Here is a 26,124-nt window from a genome sequence, read left to right on the forward strand (position 1 = left end):
GCATTTCCTGTTTCAATGTACTCCTTAATGAGAATATGGGAGAAGGGTATTGTTAGTTTTACTGGATGGCAAAGCTTCTTTACCCTATGATTTGTTTAAGTCTGAACTGAAGCACTTTGTCAATAGGTTGGGTTACAGTAACTAACAAACTACTAGGCTCCCTTCCTAGAAATTTTAAGATAGTTATTAATAGAAAGCCTTTACAACAGGGTTGAAAATACATGTGTGGCATCTTCTTTTAACTAGAGCACTGTATGTGTCCACTATGCACAGAAGTACCAGCTCTGAAAGAATTTGGCCTGGGACCCTTAAAATAAACAATTATTTTGATTAAAAAAAATACTAATCATCTGGTCTATCAGATCTATATACCATGTCCCTGTTCATACTTTAGCAAGTAGCTGGTGAAATCATGTGCAGACCGTCTAACGTGCTTTGAGACTACCAACAATTTCCCTGTTTGTGTCTAGCTTTGTTTCCATTTAAAAAGAAATTTTGTATGTAAGTTCTTCAAGATCTCCATTACTTCCTATAGGGCATTATTACAAATCAGGAGTAAATACAAGGTAAAGTAGCTTGGATCCCCAGGGAAAGCTCTAATAAGAACCATTTCTTTTTTTTTTTTTTTTAGCTGAGCCATCCTGCCACCTGTTGGCAGCTCAGCGGCAGCTCAGCTCAGGCTGTGAATTGAACCGGCGACTCTGTTGCTCAGAGCTCGCTCTTAATCTTAAACTGAGCCATTCGGCCGGCCCTAGGAACCATTTCTTTCATTAATTGTTTAGGCTCAGTTTCTAAAATAAGATTTCAGAAAATCTATCCCACCAAACTGAAAATTCCCAAAATGTAAAAGTACTGTTACATACACCTCAGAAATGTTATCTCATAGTATAACATTCCTAAATTTCCCAGAGAATAGTGTCAACCGAAGCTTTTATAAAGCCAGTTTTGAATTGATTTTTGATGGAGTGGTATTTGAAGTCAAATCACATTTTTACCACCCTTCCAGCCCCCAATGAGAGCACATAGTGGGACAAATATTCCAAGTTTGGCAGACCTGTTATAAAAATATATCTCTCCCCTTGCTTTTAAATTATTTTAGCATCATATACTTAAGAGACAAGCATGAGAAAAAATTATGAAATATTATATAAGGTATTTTTTAGGTCATTCATGTATTTTTTGAAAAAAAATTGCATTTTGCAATTGCTTATTCCTCACAACCAACCTCCTGGAACAGTCCTGTCCAGCAGAATTTTCTGTGAGGATTGCAATGTTCTCTATCTGCACTACCCAATACAGTGGCCATTAACTCCATGTCACCACTGAACATTTGAAATGTGGCTACTGTGACTAAGAATTTTTAAGTTTTATTTAATTTTAATGAAGGCTGCTGGCTAGCATAATGGGCAGTACCGTTCTAGAACACAAGTGAAAGCAGATATCCATACTAAACAGAGATTAACATGTGCGATGACCTGCCCGGCAATGTCAGAGGGTAGAAACAGAACCACTAACGTCTGATTATTTGCCAGGGAGGGAGAGGAATGCTGGATTACTCTCTATCAACTGGAACTAGGAAAGACGAGCAGAAAGCAATACCTACCCCCTGCCAACCTCTGTATTCATAATAGATGCACATAATATATAAAAGAAGTTTCAATATGCCACATAAATAAAAAGTAACTTAGCTTGAAAACAGGTGCCCACAAAAGGTGGACAAGTTACTTGTTTCTTCCTTAAATGATATTATTTGAACATGACAGAACAATGATCACAATATAGAAATACTATAACTACTCAAGATATTTCTTCCCTTCAGCCTTATGCTTATCATTCTGTGCCACTAACTGGCCGTATGGCCTTAGGCATTCATAATCCTTCTGGCCCTCCACAAAACCAAACTGTGACTGTGAGGGTCCCTGATTGGTCCTGCCTTGCTTTATCAATCAATGAGACTAGTTTTACTTGAGTGTCTACAATTCCCATTTCTCTTGCCTAAATATAAACAATCTCTCAAAATGCTCAGGAGGAGAAAAGGAGGCCTTGAGTGCTATGCTGAATCGCCAGTGGGTACTCTGCCACGACCTCATAGTTCTGATTTCCCCTCAGCAAAGGCCCTGCTGATAAGAGCTGCTACAGCATCATTTGTCATTCTGATGTCACTATAGATTTCGTCAACATTACAAGGTACATGACATTATAGGTTTACATTATAGTGTGAGCCACAACTATAGAACTATGTGAAAGACATGGCTACCAGCATTAATAATTAAAAATCTTAGCCGAAAACTTTTCTGAAAACGTCGAGGGAGGAAGTAAAATAAAAGGAAGGGAGGGCTGGTGAGAAAAAGTGAGGAACCAGGCTTTTCTAAATCCGTATTATAGTGGTTTGTTAAACGGTTACCTTGTTCTACAAGTGCTCTGTTTATGAGAGTGCCATGAAAGTGCTTTTTTCTTTCCTTTTTTTCCTGTGGGAGAAGGGAAGCAATGAAGGAAATGAAAGAGTTCATTTAAGTGCCATATTCACATAAGGCTAATTTGTAAAAGCTCAACCCAGCTGAATATATTTACAGCCACCACTGGTCCACAAAACTTCAGTTGAGAAGACTAATTGAGATTCTCCAGGAAAACTGCCTTGTCTTTAGTAGTTACAGAATGTCTCATTAGGCATTCTGTACCTCCCCCTTCTCTAGAATACAAAGTCTGACTCTGCTTGGCCTGGGTTTACAGCTTGTGAATTTCCAATAGAATCTAATACACCATTATTGTAATACTGTTGATTTTGTTTTGCAGCATCCTCTAAATTTTGTTTGTCTGCTTCAAACTAAAGTTGCATTTAACAGGACTGTATTAGTTATATTGGAATACTGTTTAAAAAAAACTAAAACTGTGCCCCACCTTTAGTATTGTAACATACAGGCTAAAGTCCTTACTTAATACCTTCTCTAGCCTTGCACCAGAAAAGTGCTTTCTATAAAAGAGGATCATGAGAGCTGATGGCTGGAGTTCAGAGGCTAGTAAACTCCATAAAATCTTATTTTCTCTATTTAGACGCAATATTTGAGCATTTGACGTTTATTAGACCAGTGAGAGAATGACAGCCATTTGACTATTTTTTTCTTCACTAAAATGACACGTGGTAGGCTCCTCTGTGTGTTTTTTAAATGCCTAAAGATGTTGGAGAAATTAGTGTCATGGGAAACTACATGTTTACTTTAAATATTTAATTAGAAGCCTCTCCCATGAGCTGGAAAAAATCTCTTGGCACAATTATGGAATAACATTTATTCCCTCTCGCTGCTATCTAATATCTAATATTACAGGCTTACAAAAAAGGATGAAACGAAAATACTATAAAAGTCTCCAGGTCTCTACCCTTACTATTATTGATGAATTTTCATTTGTATGTAAGCAATGGCGCATGCGTGCACACACACACACACACACACACACACACACACCCATTTACATACACATGTATGTGTGTATAAAACACATCTGCCTAAGCCTGAAGTATGGCTCAATTATTCCATTGTGTTTTTCACATAAGAAAAAAAAAATCTATAGATTTGCCTCTATCTGAAAGGTAACATCATTTTTTCAGAGACATTTCATAATTAACTTTTTTCCAGAGTAAAAGGTAAAATTTCTTACTGCTATAAAATTTAAGATAAGTATTTTTCTTCTAATAGAAATATAATGACATACTTGAATATATTTTTTCTTTCAATTTCCAACTACTTTTTTTAATGACATGCTGAAGTAAATTTAGTAAATGAAATTCCACTGACAATTTATTTCAGCCTTTAATATATTTTCTACTGAAACTCAGCTGTTGAGACAGGAAAATATTACTGGTTCTGTTACTACAAAAAACAAATGAGAAATTTTAATTCACAAAGGATGAAAAACACAAGACACTGATCTCACTATACATACAGTATTACAATAAACTGATTAGGTGTAGACTAATAAAACATTTCAGACTTCACATACACACATTTGAAACAAGAAACACAGGGCGATATTAATCTTAGATATGTCCATAACTACTGAGAGAAAACATCATTGATATGAGTCTAACTGTTTTCCTGGCACACGATCACTAAAGCATATTGTATTAAGAATATCTTTAGGCAAATATAAACATTCTCATTTGGGGGCTTTTTCTCCCTGCACAAAACAATCTGCTTTCCCATAGCTATCAAGTAGCCTGGTTTATCATCAATTTAACAAGATCACAACAACAAACAATAGTTTTACCATTAAACTCAGGTGAGAGGTTTTTAGACAGATCATACAAAAAAATATTTGTTCCGAAGGAAGGCAATCTGTAAATTATAAATGCAATTCTATGAAAAAAAGAGTCTTGGTTACAAATCATTCACTTTCAAATATTGATGGAGAAATAAAAAGGGAGAGGTAAAGGAGGTATTGAAATGGCGGGGAGTAGAAAGGGTGTGAAATGAGAAAAATATATTTGCCACAGAAAATATTAGGTTCAGTTTTTTTTTTAAATGAGGTATAAGAGTATGCCAGTAAATACAAAAACAAAAACAAAAAAATTAACCAAAATGCACATTTCAAATGGAAAAAATCTCTAAACCTCTTAGTTTTCTTTATTCAGATTAGACATTTCATATACAGCAGTTAATCTAGAAAAATACATTTTAAAAAATCTTCAACAGACCATGCTCTCTGTAACAAAACCTTCCAAATCCTGTATTATACAAATCAATCTACATTAGTAATGTAAAAAGAAATTCTCAAATTTAGCAATGTCATTTTCCATCTGACATCCATCTAATTTACATATGGGTTTCCACTATTCATACTGCAGAGTTAGATTTCTGTAATAAATTTTTCTAATGTATTCTGTACATATTAAATAATCTAAAAGGCTCCTCTTGTAGTGCATTTACCACTTAGCAAGTCTATTCAGTATTTTTCCAGTACCATTTGCATTACAGTGATTTGCCTGTAAATGTAATTAAAATCTAAAAGTGCACACAGTTAACTTTCTCAAATAACGACCTATTTCAGGAGGAAACTTAATATGCACGGAAAAGATTACCAATATCATGATTAGAAATGTAAGGTTAGAATGTACTCTGAGACTATACAACACAATTATATACATAAGCTGAAGGACATTAAGTCTTCAGCCTATATTTACATAAAATAACGTCTGTTTCCACAGGGTCATACCAAGAACTCCGTATGGCACTAGATATAATTAGGATTGTTAGCTAAATTAGTATAGCACAGGCAGCCCAAAAATACCCTGAACTGACCTATGCTAAATTAAACTCCAGTATATCACAGTGTTTTAAGTAATATTAGTGTGCTGCCCAAATAAGCAACTAAGATATCCAAGAAGGATGCTGCGACACAGTAAAAGACAGCCAGCCTCCATCAGGGAGTTCTATCTGAGTTATAATGAATCTTAGCACTTAGACTGCACTGCATGCAGGAACCCTGAAAAAGATATACACAGGTTTCAAAATGGATATACTTCATTTTGTTTAAAATGCCCAAGAGTGTTTTCAAAATAACTGATAGTAAGTATTGTTCTATAAAGTGATGAACTTAACGAATCATGAGAAGGAATTCTACATTATCCAGTTTGAGGGGAAAAAATGTAATTTTCTTACCAAATTATCCAGTGTATACGACTGGTTGAATTGCAAGTTTTGATTTTTACTGAAATTCAGAGTATGAAATGCAAACATTCAGGATGAAATTAGTTCAAAATTACACACAGTTATGTCAACTTGCAACAAAGCAGCAAATGTGAGGGCCCAACACACATCTTGACTCTCCCATCCCCTTCTGACCCCTCAAAAAAGTGCAAAATCAAAGAGTCACTGCTTGGTCCAAAAATAAAATACATCATGTATAAGGATTTGAAATCTGACAGAATTCAGCTTCTACTCCACAGGTTGTCTTCAACAAGAAATCAGCGTCCGAAGATGGAATTTATTTCCAGAAGAATTAATTCTACAATCTGGTTTTGGTAGACAGTATGAACTGCGATATTACCAGTTTCTTTCTCTGGCTTTAACAGAGTGGGACCAAATACAATTGCTATACTCTGATAGGTCATTCGGTTTTTTTCTCCATTTTCTATAACTCTAAGGAGGAAAAATGCATTATTAAAAGAGAAAATAGAGAGGAAAAAATTCTTCACATTATATTAAAATCATAAATAGTTTGCATTTAGAAATGAGAAATATTGCTCATTTTCCTAAGGTACATATAAACCATTTAGCCAAGAAGAATTAAGTACAAATGCCATAAGAAACTTGCTTCTGGATAAACACAGCTATAAGGTATAATTACACATACTCTAATAAGCTTAAATTTATGATATTTTAGTCTAGCATTTAAATAAAATAAGACATAGATTTAAATATGAGTTACAATTCAGGTAACAACGATTACTACACAAGGTTGACAGGGAAAAAAATGTCATAGGGCACAGAGATTAAACTTTCAATTTTACTCATTCTATGTTTTTTGGGGTTTTTTAATCTCTCTCATTGACATCATTTTAGTATTCTAGTGGTCTTTCAGAAGAGGAAAAAATCAGTTATTAAGGTGGCTATTAACAAAAGTATGAAGGCTTTATTTTACGGTGATTTAATAGTCCTCATTTAATAACCAATCTAATGTTCACATTAATTAACTTTAGCAACAGCTTTGGAACACCTACTATGTGCTTGCGAGGCATTATGTAATTCCTTCACATATAATACCTACTTTAATGTATTCTTTATACCAAACCATTCACCTATGAGGAACACAGGCTCAAAGGAGCTATCTTTTTCAAGTTACAAAGACAGTAAGTAGCAAAGCTGGATCTGAACCTGGGTCTGAATGACTTGGCCCCATGGGTCCTACACCACATCTCCTAACTGTGCAGTTCTTTTTATTGCATTTTTTTCTGAATTACTACTTCCCTTTTGTGGTGGGGCTCTTACCTTTTGAGATGTCTAAAAAGGATCTGCATTGTATCTTGATTTGGCTTTGGCAACTGTTTGATTAGGTCCTTAACAGCGGCGACTCGCTGTCTTGGTTCTTGTTCTGAAAAACAGATAATAATTAGAGATTTTACATAAAACTGAAAGCAGTGACTTATTTTGGAACCTGATTATTTGGTAATACACAGTGACATCTGGTGGCCACATTTATAATTTCTGGAATAAAATAATCCTTTGAAAAAGCTTAAAGTAAAGAAAGATAAAACGGGATACAGTGACTTAATCTGTACAGAGGACTTTCAACATCTAGGAAAAAAACAGCGTAAAATTACATACTTACTAATGGCATTCACAAAGTCATTAAAATGATTAAATGTAAAAAGAGGTTCTGGTAATTCTCGAAAAAACATTTTGAGTGCTCCAGTGATGACATGAATATCTTCCCATTTACTATCATTCAAGTCTAATTTCTCATCTGAAAAACAGTAAGGATAGGAAATTTTAAAAAATTAATTCTAACAGTTATGAATGATTATTTTGTATATACCAATAGGGAATATGATCTTACCATGATTGACTGCAAATCTTAGTTTCTGGATCACTGCAAGGTTGCCACTCACTCTGTATATGCCATCAACATCCAAACCTAAGAGACAAATAATAATATTTTCATGTTTAAAGTACTTGCTTTCCTCTTCTAAAGATGCTCACATTTCAGAATTCTTGTTCATTAACATTAACCTATATCAAATGGGCAAATACTATTTTCCTCTAAATGGCTTTTTATAAATGCTTGGCAGAGAGAGAGGGGAGGAGATTCACTCTGAATTCTGTTTAATAAACAACAACAATTCTACTTTATCATGTAGAACATGAGTCCTCTCAAGGACTCAATGTCATTAAACTTGAAATGCTAACAACTTAAGATAAAATTCTGAAAACACTGGGGGATAGTTCAAATAGTAAAGAAAGATAGTAGATAAAATCAGACCACCATTTTTGACAAGCCATTTTATAATGTAAATGCCCACATTAAAGCATTCTCTTAAAAATGTTTGTCATATTAAGTGCTTATAATAAACTTAATACAGCTAGCTACTAAAATTATGGTTCTATAAAAACAATAATTTGATATTTATTAATTTATATATGGAATAGAATTATTTGAAATTCACACAATTAATCCTAAAAATTCAAATATTAATTAGATGATAATGCTGTACAATTCAACAAAGCACATTATCCAATGTGCTACTCATTTAACTTGAAATAAAGGCAAGTAGCATGGTGTCTCTATTGTCATGTTGACAAGAGTCAAAGAGATGAATCTGTACCTGACAGAAATTACAAATTATGCAAATATTTTAATTATGTAAGATGTTTTTGATGAAATATATATAAGTTAATGTGATCAGTCAAGATATTAATTTATATGAAACTAATAAAAATATTATAAACATGTTAAAATTAACCAAAATAAAAATTAGTTTAAGTTGTAGTTTACAGGAAATGACATAAAAAGTATACTTTACAGATGATTTAACAGTTTTAAAATGTCCTCTCATTTTTATTATAAACAGAAGAAACTTTTTTTTGGTAAGTAAACACAATCTCCTCATATCTTCTACACTGTCAAATTATTTCTTCATAAACTCAGTTTTACAATAACCACCTCTGTCATTTTAAGCAAATGCCAGCTCCAAATGACTTCAAACAATACCATACATTAATCAACCATAAGCACTGAACATTTAATAGATGCCTGCAAAGGTCTTAATCTGAAACAGGTACAAACATGTAAGTTTTTTGCAAATAAGGTGGTTTTCTTAACATCTACAACTATACAGAACTTTTGGTGGCATCACTCAAAATCATAAAAATCCTAAAAGATTTTGATGGCAAAACAATGGTTGGTGTGCTTAACATTTAAAAAATAAATCATTTTCTTACCGTACTCTTCAACATGTTCAATGCATAATTTCACAAATTTTGGCACTGTCCCATTTTCTCTCTGACACAGATTAGCAAGATTGGCTCCAAATACCTGATCTGAAAGAGATTTATTTTTAAAAATGAACCACCTTGCTAAACTTTAGTTCACAAAATGGCTAAACCACTCATAGCACAATAGAAAACATTCAGTGTATCCAGAATTCTTTACCATGACTTATGCTTTACATGGTCTACACTCTGCCTACACCATCCAATTTCATTTCAAACAATTTTTCTTCTTTTATTCTTGCCTGCGAGCCTTCTTCCTTTCTACCCCTTTTGCAGAGATTAATATTCCCCAAAATTTAGCTTCTTCTCATCACTCCTGGTCTTAGCTAAATGTCATCTCCATAGAAAAACCCTTTGACCATCCTATCTATGGTAACTCAATTCCAGTCACTATATTAGGTTCTTCATAGTCATCATCACTCTTTTAAACTATCTTGTCCATCTCTCATTTTTATATGTAAGTTTTATGAGAACAGGGACCTTGTAATTCTTGAACACCAATAGGTATTCATAACACCTAGGCTCATGCCTAGAGCAAGTACTTAGTAAATACGACAGTATTTTCTAAACTATTAAAATAAGCATGTGCATGCCCATCAGGTGCCAACACTTGACTTCATAAAATATATTTCAAAGGCTGTTCTAGTAATCTTTCGGCCCAGAAATTTTGAAATGTCATATTCATGCTAAATATTCAGGAAAATAAACAACATATCTGAAGTGGTGAACACCATGAAGTTGCAAGTTTATATTTCTCAATGAAAAGGCCTGGTGAATAAATCAACAGCAGATCCTTCCTATTCATTTATTTGTTAGTGTTCTTTAAAGGCCCTAAACTCAAAATGGTAAATTTATATGCATTATCTGGGAGTACCTGTTTGTCTATAACTCTTAAGATTGCTAATTTGAATCACTTAGTTAGCTGAAGTCTTCCTAGAAGTTTTAAATATTTTTTAATGAAACTCATTTAATGGAAACCATTAGATGCTTTGCAAACAGATGCAAAGCATCTGTTCCAGTGATGGTATTTGTCAGAAATTTTATAATCAGAGACACATATATATAGAGAGATCTCTCTCTCTCTCTCTCTCTCTCTCTCTCTCTCTATATATATATATATATATATATATATATACACACACACATCTATATATATCTCTCTCTATATATGTATCTCTATATTTATATATAGATATATACTTATATACATCTATATAGCTATCTCTATATAGCTATCTATCTATCTATCTATCTATCTATATATATATATATATATATCTCACTATATATATCTCTCTCTCTCTCTTTCTCTCTCTCCATATATATATAGGGATATATAGAAAGAGATACATACATTCTTTACCTATATCTTTATTAACAAATAACTATCACTGTTTTGAATCATGTATTACAAAATTTTAACTTTGGAATAAACATGCTTGTAAGAACTAAAGGTATACACAAGTGTATGTGATTTTAAAGAATGTTTTCTTATTAAGAAAATATTCTGTTAGTGCATTATGGTGCTTTTAATGAAATAACAAATGTATAAATTAAGAAAAAACACCTTATACTAATTTTTAAATTACCTTAACTGAGAGCTGAAGGCAATCAAGAATGAAGTTGTTTGTTCAAGATTTTTCTTCTTTCTTTCTACTGTGTTAGTGATTTATTCAAAATTTCTTCTGATCTGTGCATCTCAAAATTAAATCTTTATTGTCATGTCCTCCAACTACCTGCCACCCATCCCATTGTATTCATGTAGTTCCTCTGATAGAGGGTTTCTAAAAACTTAGTTTGGTATTTATGTCTATTCAATGCCTTAGTTAAAATAAACTCTTCATATGCGTTAAAAAAAATCAATTTTAATTACTCAAATGTATTTTAGTCACTGAACCTGATAACTTTATGAATAATGAGTAAGAACATTTTTACTTTCTGGAAATTTTTCAGTCTTTAATTTAAAATGTCTTATTTCTCATTTTGGCCAAAGTTCATTATTATAAACATTACATCTACCTACCTTTAATATAACCTTTTTCACGAACAGCTTGCAAAGTGGGGCGCCGTGTAAGAAACTTCTTTAAGTTTTTCTTGGTTTTTTTCTGTTCTGAAGAATCTATGCTAGACACTTTCGTGGCTTAAAACAAACAGAGAGTAAACATTACATAAAATAGAAACTTTTTTGATAAAAGTTTTCCATCTAGCATTCAAAATATATTAATCTCATATGTAAAAATCACACTATAAATTCAGTTATTCTAACTTTACTATGGTTTAAGAGTAACATACGAAGAATGAAACTAATACAGACCCAATTTCAAAGTGATAAACCAAACAAACCATTTCATTTTTATCACTAAATACTGACCACAAACTGTACCTTCTTTGGAATATGTGCCAAGACATCCCTAAATAAATCTAATTTATATTCATTATTTTCATAAATAATACAAACTTATCTTCTTTGACACTCCATCAGTTTTAGAAGGTAAAATGACCAGCAAAATAGAAAATCATAAAACATACATTAAAAAAAAACCCTATCCTTACTGAACTAGGAGTTGAGACAGATCCATATTTTATATATATATATATATATATATATATATATATATATATATATATATATACATCCATTATATATATCTCTCCATTATAATTGTAGTTTAGGCTAAGTCTCATCAAAATTATCTGTACTGAACTATGAATATGCTGAAAAATGTTCTACATTGTCTTTATTCCTGATTTCTTTTTCAATTACAATAACAAAAATTCAAAAAGTAAATTTCTTGAAAATAATTATAGTTGAGGAAACAATATATTAATAAAACAGTAAATAAAATTTTCATGTATTTACATTGTTATATGGTGACAATGTCAGTCATAGGCCTAAATGTCATTAGGATGAGGGAGAACAAAAGCAGAACCGATTTTCTAATCATTCAGTTACTTTGAAGCCAAAAAAAATTCTCAGTTACATGTGAATTTGTTAAAATAGATTTAACAAAGTTCAGAGTCATAGTTAATTGCATATTTAAACAATGTAATTCACAAGAGGCCTGCATTAGACAATGCTATTCTTAAAATTGCTGAGTTTGGGCCAGCCAAGTGGTTCAGCTGGTTAAGGGCTCGCTCAAGAGTTTGAGCTCTGAGCAACAGCAGTTCAATGCCCGGCCCGAGCTGAGCTGCCCCTAAGCTGTCAATAGGTAGCAGGATGGCTCAGCTTAAAAACAAAAAACTGCTGGGTTTCACTCTGGTCCTTTCTGTATATATGATCTGGAGATAGGAGTGTGTGCAGCTGCACTTGCACAGACATAGCCTAGTCCAGAGACGCTACCACCTGGTGTCCAGTACGGAACTATGGCACATATCCCATGACTTCTTAAGGTTAAAGATTCTATTGAGAATCTTAAACAGTAATTACATACTTTTAAATCCATAAAGTTGAGTTTCCTAGAGACCTCAACAGAAATGCATTCTACATTTTTTCTCTTGAATTATCACAATATCTCAAAATTAATATGATGACATAGGAATGCATTCGATGAGGCTGAAAAATGACAATGAGTTAACAAGAAGTAATGGAACACTGAGTGCAGGATCTTATAACTTTTCTTATAAGATTGGAGATTTCACTCAGCTTTTATATATTTAAAATCTTTGAAAAGCTCAGAGAATGAGCTCATTCAAACTACTACCAAATAGAGAAAGAATAACTTACAACGAAGTTTTTTAGTATCCTTATGGTCCTTTTCTTTATCTTGCTTTTCTATTCCTGGTGAATCTGGTATCTCCTCTTCAATTGCTTCATCAGTTTCTACTGTCTATTTGGTTAGAGATTTCCCAAACACATATTACTTTTGATACTACTTTAGATATAACAGCATAATTCTCAGAATGATCAATTGTTGACTCTTCCAAATGATATATTAAGGAACCAATTAATACTATATAGTATGTTTATTTAGATAGTTGCTAAGTCATTTAAAATATTCTCTTCCCCCAGATGGCATTAATTTTGAATTTTAAAAAAATTACTGATAATTCATAGGACAATGGGTTTACACTGATAATAAGGTAATTTTGCCTCATTTTGATCAACTGCTTAGGCATGACAGTAATAACAGTTAAAAGGGCAGGCTACAGTCTGTGGTGATAGAACAGGATGAAGGTAATTCTGTTAAAACAGTACAAGATAAAGCTAACTAGCCAACGATGCATTAATTTTTCCACACCAACAATCTTTTTAAATTATACTTTGTATTAATGGCTAATTAACACTCACAGACTCATAGATATTAGGTATTGGAAGAAATCCTACAACTCATCTACAGCCTAACCACGGTCATTTCTACAAATTAAAAAACTAGACTGAGTTCTCACACCAAAAACATTGCTTTGCCTTTCATATCAAGGTCTTTACTCCACCAAGAATTTATTTTTGTATATAGTGTAGGGAAAAGTTCTATTTTCTTCTTGGATATCCAGTTGACCCAGCATCACTTACTGAAAAGTTTATTCTTCCTTACTTTTCTACAGTGCTATATCTGGCATAAAGTATCCAAAGATACAGGCGTCTGTTCCACAGGTCCCTGTATCTATCCCAGTATGAATACCATACTGCATTAATTAATATAGCTTTACGAAGTCTTGAGCAAGCCCTTCCACTTTCTTCTCCATGAGTTTCTTGGAAATTCTTAGCCCTGTGCATTTCTATATGAATTTTAAAATAAGCTTCTCAAGTTCGATCAGAAAACCTACTGGGATTTTGAATGAGATTCAAAAATTTCAAATCTATAAATTTATAAATTTGGAAGAATATTTTATCTTTACATTATTGAGTCTTTTATTCCATGAACATGATGTTTTTCATTTAGTTTGGTTTTCTCCAATGTCTCTCAATAAAGTTTTGTAATATTTCCTGCAAAAGTCTTGCACATTCTTGCTACATTTATTCCTCAGTATGTTTTGCCACTTTGTAAATGGTATATATTTTAAGATTTCAGTCAATAATAAGTTCCTCTGTTTTCCCCTGGTTTATTCCCTGATCCTGTAGGCTTCGATTTAAAAACAAAACAACTTAATTGGCCTTCCCTAACCCCTACACTAGGTTAGCCCCTATTTAATCAGTGTTTTTATAGTATGTTGTACATCCCTTACAATCACATTTCTAATCACATTTCACTTTATGAACTGTTCAGTTGTCTGTCTTCAGTAATCTTCTGTCTTTGACGGTAAGCTCCAAATAGAAAGCTGCAGCATCTGGCTGCATGCTGCTACATCCCCAAGGCATTAAAGCACTCAAACATTTGTCAAATGAATGCAGTCATACTTGCTTTCAAGAAATAGCGAGCAGTGCAGGCCGAGTGACGCGTTGGTTAAGAGCTGGCTTGGGATGCCAGAGGGCCCCAGTTCGAATCCCACATATGAGGGCCAGTGACACTGCCCTCTACGGCTGAGATGCTGAACAACAGCTCAACCTGGAGCTGGGCTGCCATGAGTCGCCGGCGACGGCGTAGGCTGCAGCCCCTGCGGCAGTGGGTTGCCATGGGCTACCGTGTGTAGCGAGCAGCCAGCGTGAGCGGCCAGCAGCCGCAGTGAGCGGCTGTCCAGAAGCCGGCGACTGATGTGCCTCACTCGGGAAGAGCGCAATGATGGTGCCAACTTGGGCCAGTGAAGCAACGTCCTCCACAACTAGACTGAAGAACAAAAGGACAGCAACTTGTCTTCCCCAATAAAAAAAAATCTTTAAAAGAAAAAAAAAGAAATAGCGAGCAGATTGCTGTAACTGGGGCTTAAAACCCATATTGGACAGAGTAGACGGTACACTTGGAAAAGATAGGCTGGGTTCAGGGTGTTGAATTTTAAGGTGAGTCACAGAAAGTTTCTCAGCAGGAGAGGATTATAAAATTAACATTAGGAAGTTTCATATAGCAATGGCATTAAGAATAGACTGGTGAGTATCTTTTGATAGACAATTGGATAAAGAAGATGTGGTATATACATACATACAATGGAATACTACTCAGCCATAAAAAGATGAAATACTGCCGTTTTCGACCACATGGATGGATCCTGAGACTATCATGCTAGCAAAATAAGTCAAATGGAAAAAGTCAAGAACCATATGACCTCATCATATGTAAGATATAAAACTGAAAGCGACAAATGAACAAATAAAACAAACAAAAACTCATAGACACAGACAACAGTTTAGTGGTTACCAGAGGGAAGGGGACTGGGGGTTAGAAAAGGTTAAAGGGGGGGGGGGTCAAGCATATGGTGATGGAAAGAGATCTGGCTTTGAGTGAACACAAACTGCAACATATAGATGAAGTTACAGAATTGTACACTTGAAACCTACATAATTTTATTAACCGATGTCACCCCAATAAATTTAATAAAATAAAACAGAAGAACACAGATTGATGGGGCATGAGATAAAATAAGAAAAACTGTTCAGGAGGTCACTCTTATCTTAGTATAAACATATAAAGGCCTGCCCATAGTTTCAGGAATAAATGGAAAGGAAGGAACAAGATTCGAAAATAGCATAAAATATTAAAAAATGCAGAGGAGGAATATATATAGATTGGTGAGTAATTTGCTAGAAGAGTTACCTAGCAAAGTTGGAGGACAAAGAGTTAAAGAATACTTAGAGTCCAAATCTGGGTGTTTTGTACTGAGTGAGTGAATCATTAAAATTTTGGAGTTTGAAATGATACTTGGAGACAACCAAATCTAACCTCTCTATTTTATAAGTAAAAAAACTAAGGCCTGTAGAGGAAGAGTATCTCAATAAGATCACAAACCTTATTAATAATGAGGCTTTATCTATAAAGTCTCTGAAAAACATCTTTATCTCTACTAAAGCCAGTGAATCCCAACTTTTTTCCTCTCTGTTTGATTTAAAATCATAACAAATTCCCTAAGTATTCATTTTCATTTTTTGTCACTGATATTCAATCATTCATCAGGAGCCATGCCCCCATATGGTGAGAGAGTAAGACTACAGCCTAAGAAAGTATAGCCCCTAGTTGTTTATCACTGCCCTTACTAACACAGCTTCAGAATATAAATCTGAGGTTCTTTTTAGTTGTTATATATACAAGAGGAATTTTACTAGGAACATGAAGGCACTGAACACCTACTTGGTAGGGGGTTGGGAGAGAGCGAGTATACCTGAGAACACCTTGGGGGAGAGGCTACAGAGGTGTCACTAGGAAAGAAAAAGTGCTAACAAAGAGACTACAGCTTCATTCATTTCACAATTTTGCTTAAGACCTGTTTCCACCAAGGAGCAATATTTCCAACTCACTCAGATTGAATAAAAATACTATGTACTAAGACACAGTTTTATAGTCCCTTCTTCTTGAACTATTTCTTTTTAGACCAATCCCTCATGTGAAAATTACTTAAAATAAATATTTAAATATTACTAAATTGAACACAGTCTTTCCTAGCTGTCAAAATATGTGTTTAAAAAGTATTTTTTTCACATATAAATGAGAAACCAGATATGCAATAACCAATTAGCCGAGAAAAACTGTCCTGAAGTGGGGAAAAAAAAAAAAATGACCTAAGTCAAATACATACCTGATTATTGATAGCAGTACTAAGAACTTTAAACCAATCATTAATAACAGTGTCATTATCAGACTGAATTAGCAGTTCTGTTCCTTGACGGGTTTTCAGCTTTATAGAAAAGGGTGGGGGAGGAGAGTATGGTTAGTGCTTTAAACCACATAAACAAACACATTTAATTCAAAGTCTACAAAACCACCAGCAGAAGATTAGATGCCATTTATTACATTATGTGATGCAAGGTTTAAGTACTACATAGCAATGGGATCTCTTTTATTTTAGTATAAAATAATACCAGCTGAATTATTTTAGAAAACGAAGTTTTTCTCACAGTAAATTTAGTGAAAATCTAATAATTTAGGGTCCCAAACTACATCACACAAATGCCATAAAACTTGCTGCAATGCAGTGTACCTTATCATTAAAAAATATGTTGAAATATCAAAGCACTGCATTTTAAATTAGAAACATAATTCATTTGTAAAGAAATAAAATCTATGATATTTTTACATAAATCTGAGAAATTTTTTTTTCTCTCTGGTTAAAAACATAAATGTAGAAAAAGAACATATAAAGAGTTAGACTTTCATTATTTCTTATTTAATAAGCAAATATAATGGCTTAGTAGACAGAGAGTACAGACAACATATATCACATCCCTTTGGGGCAGAAATATTACTAAATTTACTAAACATTACTAAAGTGTCAAATCATGAACTAACTCAGGTAAGAATACTATACATTATGCTATATGAAGGCAATAGTCATTTTATGTATAATCACTTTGGTTCAAAGTTTCTTACACTTTGTTTTTAAGGTAGTTGGAGAAAGCATTCCCCGTTTTCTGGTTGATAACTATTTTTTTTCCTAGAGGAACATATGGCAACGTATCCCAAACAATATTCTCAGACATATGCCTCAAGTATAGTTCCCGAAGTAATCTTTAGAAAAGGTATTCCTCAAAATAAATAACCAGTTATGTGATATTAATTTGGGAAATATTGGACTGAAGAAAGTTAAACCAGTTTTCCCCTCAAGATTTCTTAGTGCTTTGATATTCCAGGGTGTGCTGTGATTTTCTAAGCAAGGAATAAAATATATAGTTTCCCAGATTTATTTGACCACAGAATCCTTTTCATTTGGAATTAGTTAGTGAGACTGCAAGGCTAATTCAGGAAACAGCAACATCCTTTCTAGAAAGTGATCAAGCCAATCAACCAATATTGAATATGCAGTGCACATAAGATCCTGTTCGAGGTTCTTACTTAAGGTAAGGAAAAATACAGTTTCTGTGCTTAAAAAACCAAAGACACTTTAATCATCTAATGTAGGAAATAATTTACAGATGATGATAACGCAAGGTACACTAAAATAAATGCTATTTTAAAAGCCAAAGAAGCATCAGTGTTGTGGTACCATTTTTCACGGGTCTTGGAAGATTGGTAATGTTTGACAAGTAGAGAGTGGCATGGGCCTATACCCAAAAAGTGAAAATCATAGAGGCAGGAAAAGAGCAACTAATCCAATCCGCCTAGACAACAGATAGAAAAGGACTGAAACATGAGGCTATAAGGGGTTGGGCTTTGGAAGAGGCTGTTTGCAAAGACAGCCTCAGAAATTCCTCCTCTCTATATCCACACCCCTCAGGATGCGACTTTTGCTGCTCCTCAATCAAGAGGTGGATTCTAGTTCCCCACAACCCCAAATACTTGGTTGGCCTTCTAACATGCTTTCATCAACAGAATACACTGATGTGTGGCTTCTAAATCTAGGCTTCAAGAAGTTTCACTGGCACCTTCCTGGAATCCTGACACCGCCATGTGAAGAAGCCTGGGGCAGACTCCTTAAGAACAAGAGATCTTATGGAGAAAGAGGCCTCGCAAACAGCTGGCACCAACACCAGACACATGAACTAGACTGTTCAGCCCCAGTCAAGCCACTAGATGTCTGAAGCCTCATGGATGAGGTCCCAGGTGAGATCAGAAGAATCACTCAACTTAGTACAGGCCAAACTGAGCAAATAAAATGATTCTTCTCTGAAGCTGCTAAATTTTGGGGTGGTGTGATATGCAGAAATAAATAACTGATACAGAATCATACGTTACTGCAGAGGGTTTTTAGTGACAAAAAAAGTCTTTCTTTTTTAACATTAGATTTCATACGTAATGAAAATCACACCCTTTTTATTATTGCTGGGGACAGGCAAGATTTGTGGGACCAAGCCTCATAATAAATATTCTGAGATCCAATAACTTATGCAAATAAAGCCCAGTCTTTACGCCAGCTTTTTTTCTTAAATTATGATACAAACTGACTTAATGACCAACTTTGCCTTAATTAGTCATATTGAATGACTAGTTCCTAAAATAACTCAAAAAAAGAAGATCCAATTACTACAGCTAAGAATATGAATTATACTTACGAAAAATTTTATTACCTCAAATACATTCTTTTTGCTGGATTTATCCTTGGAAGCCATCTCAATAGACGCCCCCTTAAGGTCCACTGTGAACTCTGGTTTGGACTGATTGCTCCCAAACTTCATTTTGAAAGAAGAAAAAAACTTTATGTGATATTCATGTACATGCGTGCATTCAAAAAGCATTAAGACCACTTTTATATTATTAAAAACAAAGCAAATTGGTGATTTTCCCAAATTCTTCTTCTCTTTCCATATTATAAAATAGTAATTCTTTCTTTAAAATTGAAAAATGTCTACAAGACATGAATATATAGTTCACTGAAAAGGAAATAAACTGGCTCAAATTCCATTGTAAGAAAAATTAACAATAAAAGCTACACTAAAATCTTTTTTCACGCAACAGTGTAGCAAAAGAAAAAGAAAAGAAAATCTAAAAGTTGATGAAAACCTGTGTTGGTGAGGCTATAGAGTAATAGGCCCTCATATGCAAGTGGGGTATAAATTGGAACAACTCCTAGAGAGGGAAAATTGGTAATTCTATATTTGCAAATTTACAAACACATGTAGTCTTTGGCTTAGCAATTTCATTTCTTGGCATTTATCCTAGACTAATATGACTACATAAAACGATGTGTTTAAAAAGGAAAAGCAATGTTCTTATATATGTATAAATAATATCTGGCAGCTATCAAGTGCTTTTCCACCTAATAAACATTCTCTAAACCTGATTTTGTGATTTCAAGAGTTATTTCCTTATCAACTATTTATGTTGTCAACAACTGCCAATAACTTGTAAAACTAGAAAACTCTAAGCCCCATGTTCTTTTATTCAGCCTTTGTTAGAAATTATAACTAGACCCAGATGCTATAAAGCCTTAGCAATATAATGAGGAACTGCAAAAAGAACAGGAAGACAGTTGACATGGGTGGTTTGAGAAGAAAAAGCACTTAACTAGCTATTTTGTTAATCAGATAAGGAAAAGATTAGCAAGTAGCAGAAAATTTATGTTAAATGGAGATGTACACTGTATCCTGCCATCATTAACTTAAATTTTTGTTTAGTCTATTCACTAAGAATGGAAAATAGCCTTCCTATGTTACTGAAAGGTTTCAAGATTTTAAGATCTTTAAGGGCTGATAAATTATAATCTTAAAGTCATAAAGATCTGTTACAGGAAATTTCACTTGCTAAAATATTTTCAAGTCAAATTAAGTTTGTCATTGGAAATGGACCCTACCCACCAACCTTGTGATAACTTATTCACAATGTTAGTGACTCTACTCAGTAGCTTCACATTTAACACATGGTTCGACTTCAATCTTTTTCCTTGGGATATTACATGGAATTTTTATTAGTGGAATCAAAATTAAAATCACAATAAAAATTTTAACTATTCTACAAATTCTTGGCCTTCTTAAGTACCCTTGTCATTCAAAAGACATTTAATTAACCATAAAGCTACGATGAGCATGGATAACTTCTTGAGTAAAAATGATATATCTCAAAAGATAAAGAGCTTAAATGTACGCATTTAGCAAAATGATAAAAATCAATTTAACTTGTCATTTCATGCTCTGTAGGTGGTTTGTTATAGAATACAAATAACTAACCAGATAAGATTCAGCAACCTCATATAAATGCAATAACGTGGCATGGAAGCTACAAAAATGCCTTCAATATGGTTGGCAAAATTTTGTGCTTGTTATTCATTCTTTTTCAAAATCTGGTCTCGCTTTTCTCTACTGTAATCATGCCTACAATACATTCATGGCAAAGAAAATAGAATTATTGTGGCAAAGAGCATGCAACAAGAACACATACAGTGACAGCTGAAACAGGATCAGATTTTACATATGCGACAGCAGGCCGATGACTGACAGAATTTTTCCAAGAAGCAAGCAGCGAATGCAAGAGCTCAGAGACTGAGCCCTGTTGGCAGAATGACTTGATGGAAAAAAGGAAGAAAATGACGATGTCATAACGATGCACAATGGCAAAATGACATACAAGAGAAAAGCATAATGGAACCAGGTAAGACAAAAATACATTCTACAAGCAGACATAACACAAGCAAAGCTAAACTTCCAAAGGCCCCAAATTTATCTCAGAATATTTTCTGACATTGTTATTACATAAATTCATGTTTTATTTTTAAGATGAAGGCTTGATAGAACATTATACATTAAACAGACTTGTCTTCGTCTATGTTCACAACAAAAGACTTGAGGGGTAATAGAGAGAAGTCACTTCTGGTCCTCTGCCACCTTGCTCAGCCCCCTGCTCAGAAATCCCTTAACTTCCTTCCTTGTGACCTGCTGGGCAATGTCCTCTGGTATCCCTTTTAAGCCCTCTTACCTGGATGGCCCTACTATCCACCTTGCCTTGCCCTTCGTCTATGACAAAAGTTCTCAAATAAGGCCGGCTGAGTGGCGCATTGGTTAAGAGCTGGCTTGGAAGCGCCAGCTCTGAGTAGCAGGGCCCCGGTTCAGATCCCACATGAGGGCTGGTGATGCTGCGCCCTCTACAGCTAAGATGGTGAACAACAGCTCGACCTGGAGCTGGGCTGCCATGAGTCACCAGCAACGGCGTAGGCTGCATCCCCTGCTGCAGTGGGCTGCCATAAGCTACCATGTGTGGTTGGCAGCCAGCATGAGCATCTGGCAGCCAGTGTGAGCTGCCAAGAGCCGCCGTGAGCAGCCGTCCAGAGGCCGGCGACCGAACTGCCTCAGCCAGGAAGAGCGCAATGATCATAATACCAATATGGGGCAGTGAAGCGACATCCTCCACAACTAGAGTGAAGAACAAAAGGACAGCAACTTGTCTGTTGCCCTCCCCCAATTCTCCAATAAAATCTTAAAAAAAAAAGTTCTCAAATAGACATCATTTTGTCCAAGAAACACTTGGCAATGTCTGGGGACATTTTTAGTCATCACAACTGGAGAAATGGGTGCTACTATCATCTGCTAAACAATGATAGGACAGCCCCCACAACAAAGAATTATCTGACCCAAAAAAGTAACTATTTTTAGAAATTTGAAATTAGGTATAAATTAATTTGAATAGCTACCAATACTTGTGCAGTAATTTTTAAAATGCTCCAGGAATATGATGAATGTCATCTGAGAGGGAGCATGTGACATGTTGTATTATAACTGTGCATGTGTTGGTCTTCCTCCATCACAATGTAAGATTCATATGAAGACAGGGACCACGTTATTTACTTGTAAACCCCAAGCTTAACACAATGCCCAGAACGTACCAGGCTTTTATGTCTATTGAACAAATTAGGTGAAATGAGGTAAGAAAAAGCAAGTATAATTTCTATTACTGATATAACAAACCAGTAGATAACTAATATTTACCAGAAAACTAGTAGAATGTATCTTTAAGGAGAAGGAAAAGCTCACTGGATTTTTGGATAACATCGCAACTATGCAAAATTTATCTTATACAGTGAAGTCACATGCCACATATGTACATTTCATTTACTCAATTTTAACTATCTATAGAACCAAAAATAAACACAAAGCATGGCAAAAAAAAAATCAAATAGTGAATCCCTAAAGGTAAAAATTCATTGAGAACTCTACAATTTCAAAATTGGGTAGTTCAGTACATTTTAAAGTATGTTTCTGTATTGCACTTAGGACGGTATCTCATACATATTAAACATTAAAAAAAGTGTTAGCTTTTATATGTCACAAATTATAATTTTTAGTATTTGTATTACAAATAACTGAGGAGTAATGATAGTAAACACTCAAATATACAAAAAGCTTCAAAATCCTACAAGTAATGGTGACATTTTCTTCTAAAAGCTGGTTGACATTTATACAGACCCAGACACCTGAATCACCAAGTATCCAGGGGTCAGATCACAATTCAAGGTGGAGCTTGACACATTACTGCTTATTTTCTGACTAAATGCCTAAAACAGCAAAGTCACAAACACAGGAGATCTTTAACATTCTGAAGATGACTCAAGAAATTTATTTGTCCTATCATGCCCAATTAGTAACTCTACCTTTCAATTCAATGGATAAAACAGAATTTGTTGATTTTAACCAGACTTTTCTAACTAGCCTTCTTCTTTCTCTGATGAGTCAAAACGTATCTTTTACTAAGAAAACTTCATGTACTTTAATTTGTACACCAGCTATAGGTAGGACTCTGGAATACTTCATGAAATTCAGGTACAACACCATCCACATAATTTCAATGTATAAAGCCTTCAGAAAGAAGTAATACTTACCCAGCTTGTGCTACTTCCTTGAGTTTTGGTAAAGAGTAAAGATGAACCCTGCAACACGGCCCAAGAAGACAACCAGTTCTTTCTGTAATTATAAAGATGACAAATGAAAGTTCTACTATCCAGGTTTTCCAACCAAATTCAAAAAATTTTACCAACCAAATTCAAAAAATTTTAAACTACTTAGCTGTGATCAATGTCCACAATTTACAGTCATTATTGACATTCTAATTGTTTTTATTGGGGATATAATGCTAATGGAAATTACAATCATTTTATGGTCCCAACCTGATCATAAAGGTCTCCAAACAAATGAAGTTAATTAGAGATGTAAGTTATCAGAATAGCAATATACCTAATTACGTTTACATGGGACAAATCCAGCACATTTATGATCAAATTTATTTTAAAGCCGCATGAATTGGATACCATTAATAAGCAAAAATTTCTATTCATAATTAAAAATTAGACAAACATGCTTACCTTACCCTAATTCTTTATAGTACAGATTGTTTTATATTTCTTGGTTATCTCCCTTCCCCTAATAAGGCTACACTAGGTAAGTGGTATATACTAGGTACATAAGTATATAATAAATTACATAGTGATTGACAACTGAGTTTACTAAGATGAGGTTTTATTTTCCTAAATTACAAAATCAACATATATAAAAACTCTGAATATAGAAATGAAGGAAAGGCCCTATTTCTTCTCCTTCGATTCGTACTCCAGAGTTAACTAATGTTTACTTTATAAAAGAATTCAATTGCTGGCAAGCTAAAATGAATGCCAAGTATGTCTAGTTTTATGAAAACTCTATAGGCATTCAAATGAAGGCTTATTCTTTATTTTCAGAATGTAGAATTTAATATCTATCAATCATACCTACATTAATATATTACTACTTGAAACTTCAAGAATTAAGAAAAGTGGAATACAGGGCTGGCCGAGTGGCTCAGTTGGTTAAGAGCTCGCTCAAGAGTTTGAGCTCTGAGGAACAGCAGTTCGATTCCCGGCCCGAGTTGAGCAGCCGCTGAGCTGCCAACAGGTGGCAGGATGGCTCAGCTTAAAAAAAAAAAAAAGTGGAATACAGTTTATTACTACATAGTCAACCAATATTTGACAAGCATACTCAATAAATAGTGCTGGGATAATTGGATATTCACATTTAAAAGGATAAAACTGGAAGCAATATACAGATTTAATGCACCCTCCATTAAAATCCCAATGGCATTTTTAAAGAAATAGAACAAAAAAAAAGTAAGTCAAAATGGATCAAAGACCTAAATAATAAAATACACAGAAGAAAACATAGGCACCAAAATTATGGGCCTTTGTCTTAGGATTTTATGAATTTGACCCCAAAGGCAAGGGAAGTAAAGGCAAAAATAAATGAGACGATATTAAACTAAAAAGCTTCTGCACAGCAAAATAAACCATCAACAACACAAAAAGACAATCAATTGAATGGAAAGATATTTGCAAACAATACCTCTGAGAAGGGGCTAATATTCAAAAATATATAAAGAACTCTTACAAGTTAACAAAAAAAAAACAACAAACAATCCAACTAACAAATGGGCAGAGGATCTGAACAGACACTCCTTTCAGAAGGACATAAATGGCCAATAGATATAAAAATGCCCAACCTCACTAGCTATCAGAGAAATTCAAAACAAAACCACAATCAGATACCACCTCACACCTGTTAGAATGGCTATAATCAACAAGACAAGTAATATAATAACAAGTGTTAAAGAGGTTGTGGAAAAAAAGGAACCTTTATGTATTGCTGGTGGGAATGTAAATTGGCAGTCACAATGGAAAACACTATGAAGATTCCTCAAAAAATTAAGAATAGAGCTACCATATGACCCAGGAATCCCTCTTCTGAGTATCTACCCGAAAAATTTAAAAACATTTATTCATAAAGATGTACATATCCCTGTGTTCATTGCAGCATTATTCACAATGGCTAAGACATGAAAACAACCTAAATGTCCATCGCTGGATGACTGGATAAAGATGATGTGGTACATATCTATAATGGAATGCTACTTACTACTCAGCCATAAGAAAAGATGAAATACTGCCATTAGAAACAACATGGATGGATCTAGAGAATATCATGCTAAGCAAAATCAATCAGAAGAAAACAAGAGTCGTATAATTTCACTCATATGTGGGATATAAAACAGAGAACAACAAAAGAATAAACAAAACAAACAAAATTCATCGACATAGACTATAGTATGATGGTTACCAGAGAGGAAAGGGGGTGGGAGGAGGTAGAAGAGGGTAAAGGGGGTCAAATACATGGTGACAGAAGGAGACTTAATTTCGGGTGGTGAATACAAAATGCAATATATGATGTATTATAGAACTGTATACTTGAAATTTATATAATTTTATTAACTAGTGTCACCCCCAAAAATTTAATAAAATTGTAAGAAAAAAATGAAAATTAAAGAATGAAAACAGACCCATATCTTACACCACTCAAAAAAGAAATTAATTCAAAATGGATTCAAAACTGAAATGTAAGACCTAAAACCATAAAACTCCTAGAGAAAAACATACGAATCAAGCTCCCTGACATGGATCTTGGTAATGATTTATTAGATATGACACCTAAAGCACAGCAACAAAATAAAAAATTAACAAGTGGGATTACATCAAACTAAAAAGTTTCTGCACAGTGAAACACACCATCAACAAAGTGAAAAGACAATGTATAGAATGGGAAAAAATCTGCAGCCCCTGTGGCAGTGGGTTGCATGGGCTACCATATGTAGCCAGCAGCCAGCGTGAGCGGCCAGCAGCTGCCGTGAGCGGCCGTCCAGAAGTGTTCCCATCCCCCCAATTCCCCAATAAAAATCTT

At 34.2% G+C, this 26,124-nt stretch overlaps 1 protein-coding gene across 6 annotated transcripts in view; it reads right to left on the reverse strand.

Annotated features, from left to right (window-relative positions):
* Positions 1-3,773: 3,773 nt before the first annotated feature.
* The window catches only part of ARHGAP12 (Rho GTPase activating protein 12), a 121,569-nt gene continuing 99,218 nt past the window's right edge, over positions 3,774-26,124 (reverse strand). For all 6 annotated transcript variants that reach the window (XM_019661638.1, XM_019661637.1, XM_019661635.1 and 3 more), the window contains 10 exons: positions 23,247-23,328; positions 19,009-19,110; positions 16,584-16,682; positions 12,709-12,811; positions 11,008-11,124; positions 8,934-9,032; positions 7,552-7,629; positions 7,324-7,458; positions 6,984-7,086; positions 3,774-6,134 (listed from right to left, as the gene is read on the reverse strand). In XM_019661638.1, the coding sequence (XP_019517183.1) occupies positions 5,960-6,134; positions 6,984-7,086; positions 7,324-7,458; positions 7,552-7,629; positions 8,934-9,032; positions 11,008-11,124; positions 12,709-12,811; positions 16,584-16,682; positions 19,009-19,110; positions 23,247-23,328 (1,093 nt within the window). In that variant the 3' untranslated portion in view covers positions 3,774-5,959. The remainder of the gene's footprint in view (positions 6,135-6,983; positions 7,087-7,323; positions 7,459-7,551; positions 7,630-8,933; positions 9,033-11,007; positions 11,125-12,708; positions 12,812-16,583; positions 16,683-19,008; positions 19,111-23,246; positions 23,329-26,124) is intronic.

This window comes from Hipposideros armiger, unplaced genomic scaffold, assembly GCF_001890085.2.
Source record: "Hipposideros armiger isolate ML-2016 unplaced genomic scaffold, ASM189008v1 scaffold_356, whole genome shotgun sequence".
Lineage (NCBI taxonomy): Eukaryota > Metazoa > Chordata > Mammalia > Chiroptera > Hipposideridae > Hipposideros > Hipposideros armiger.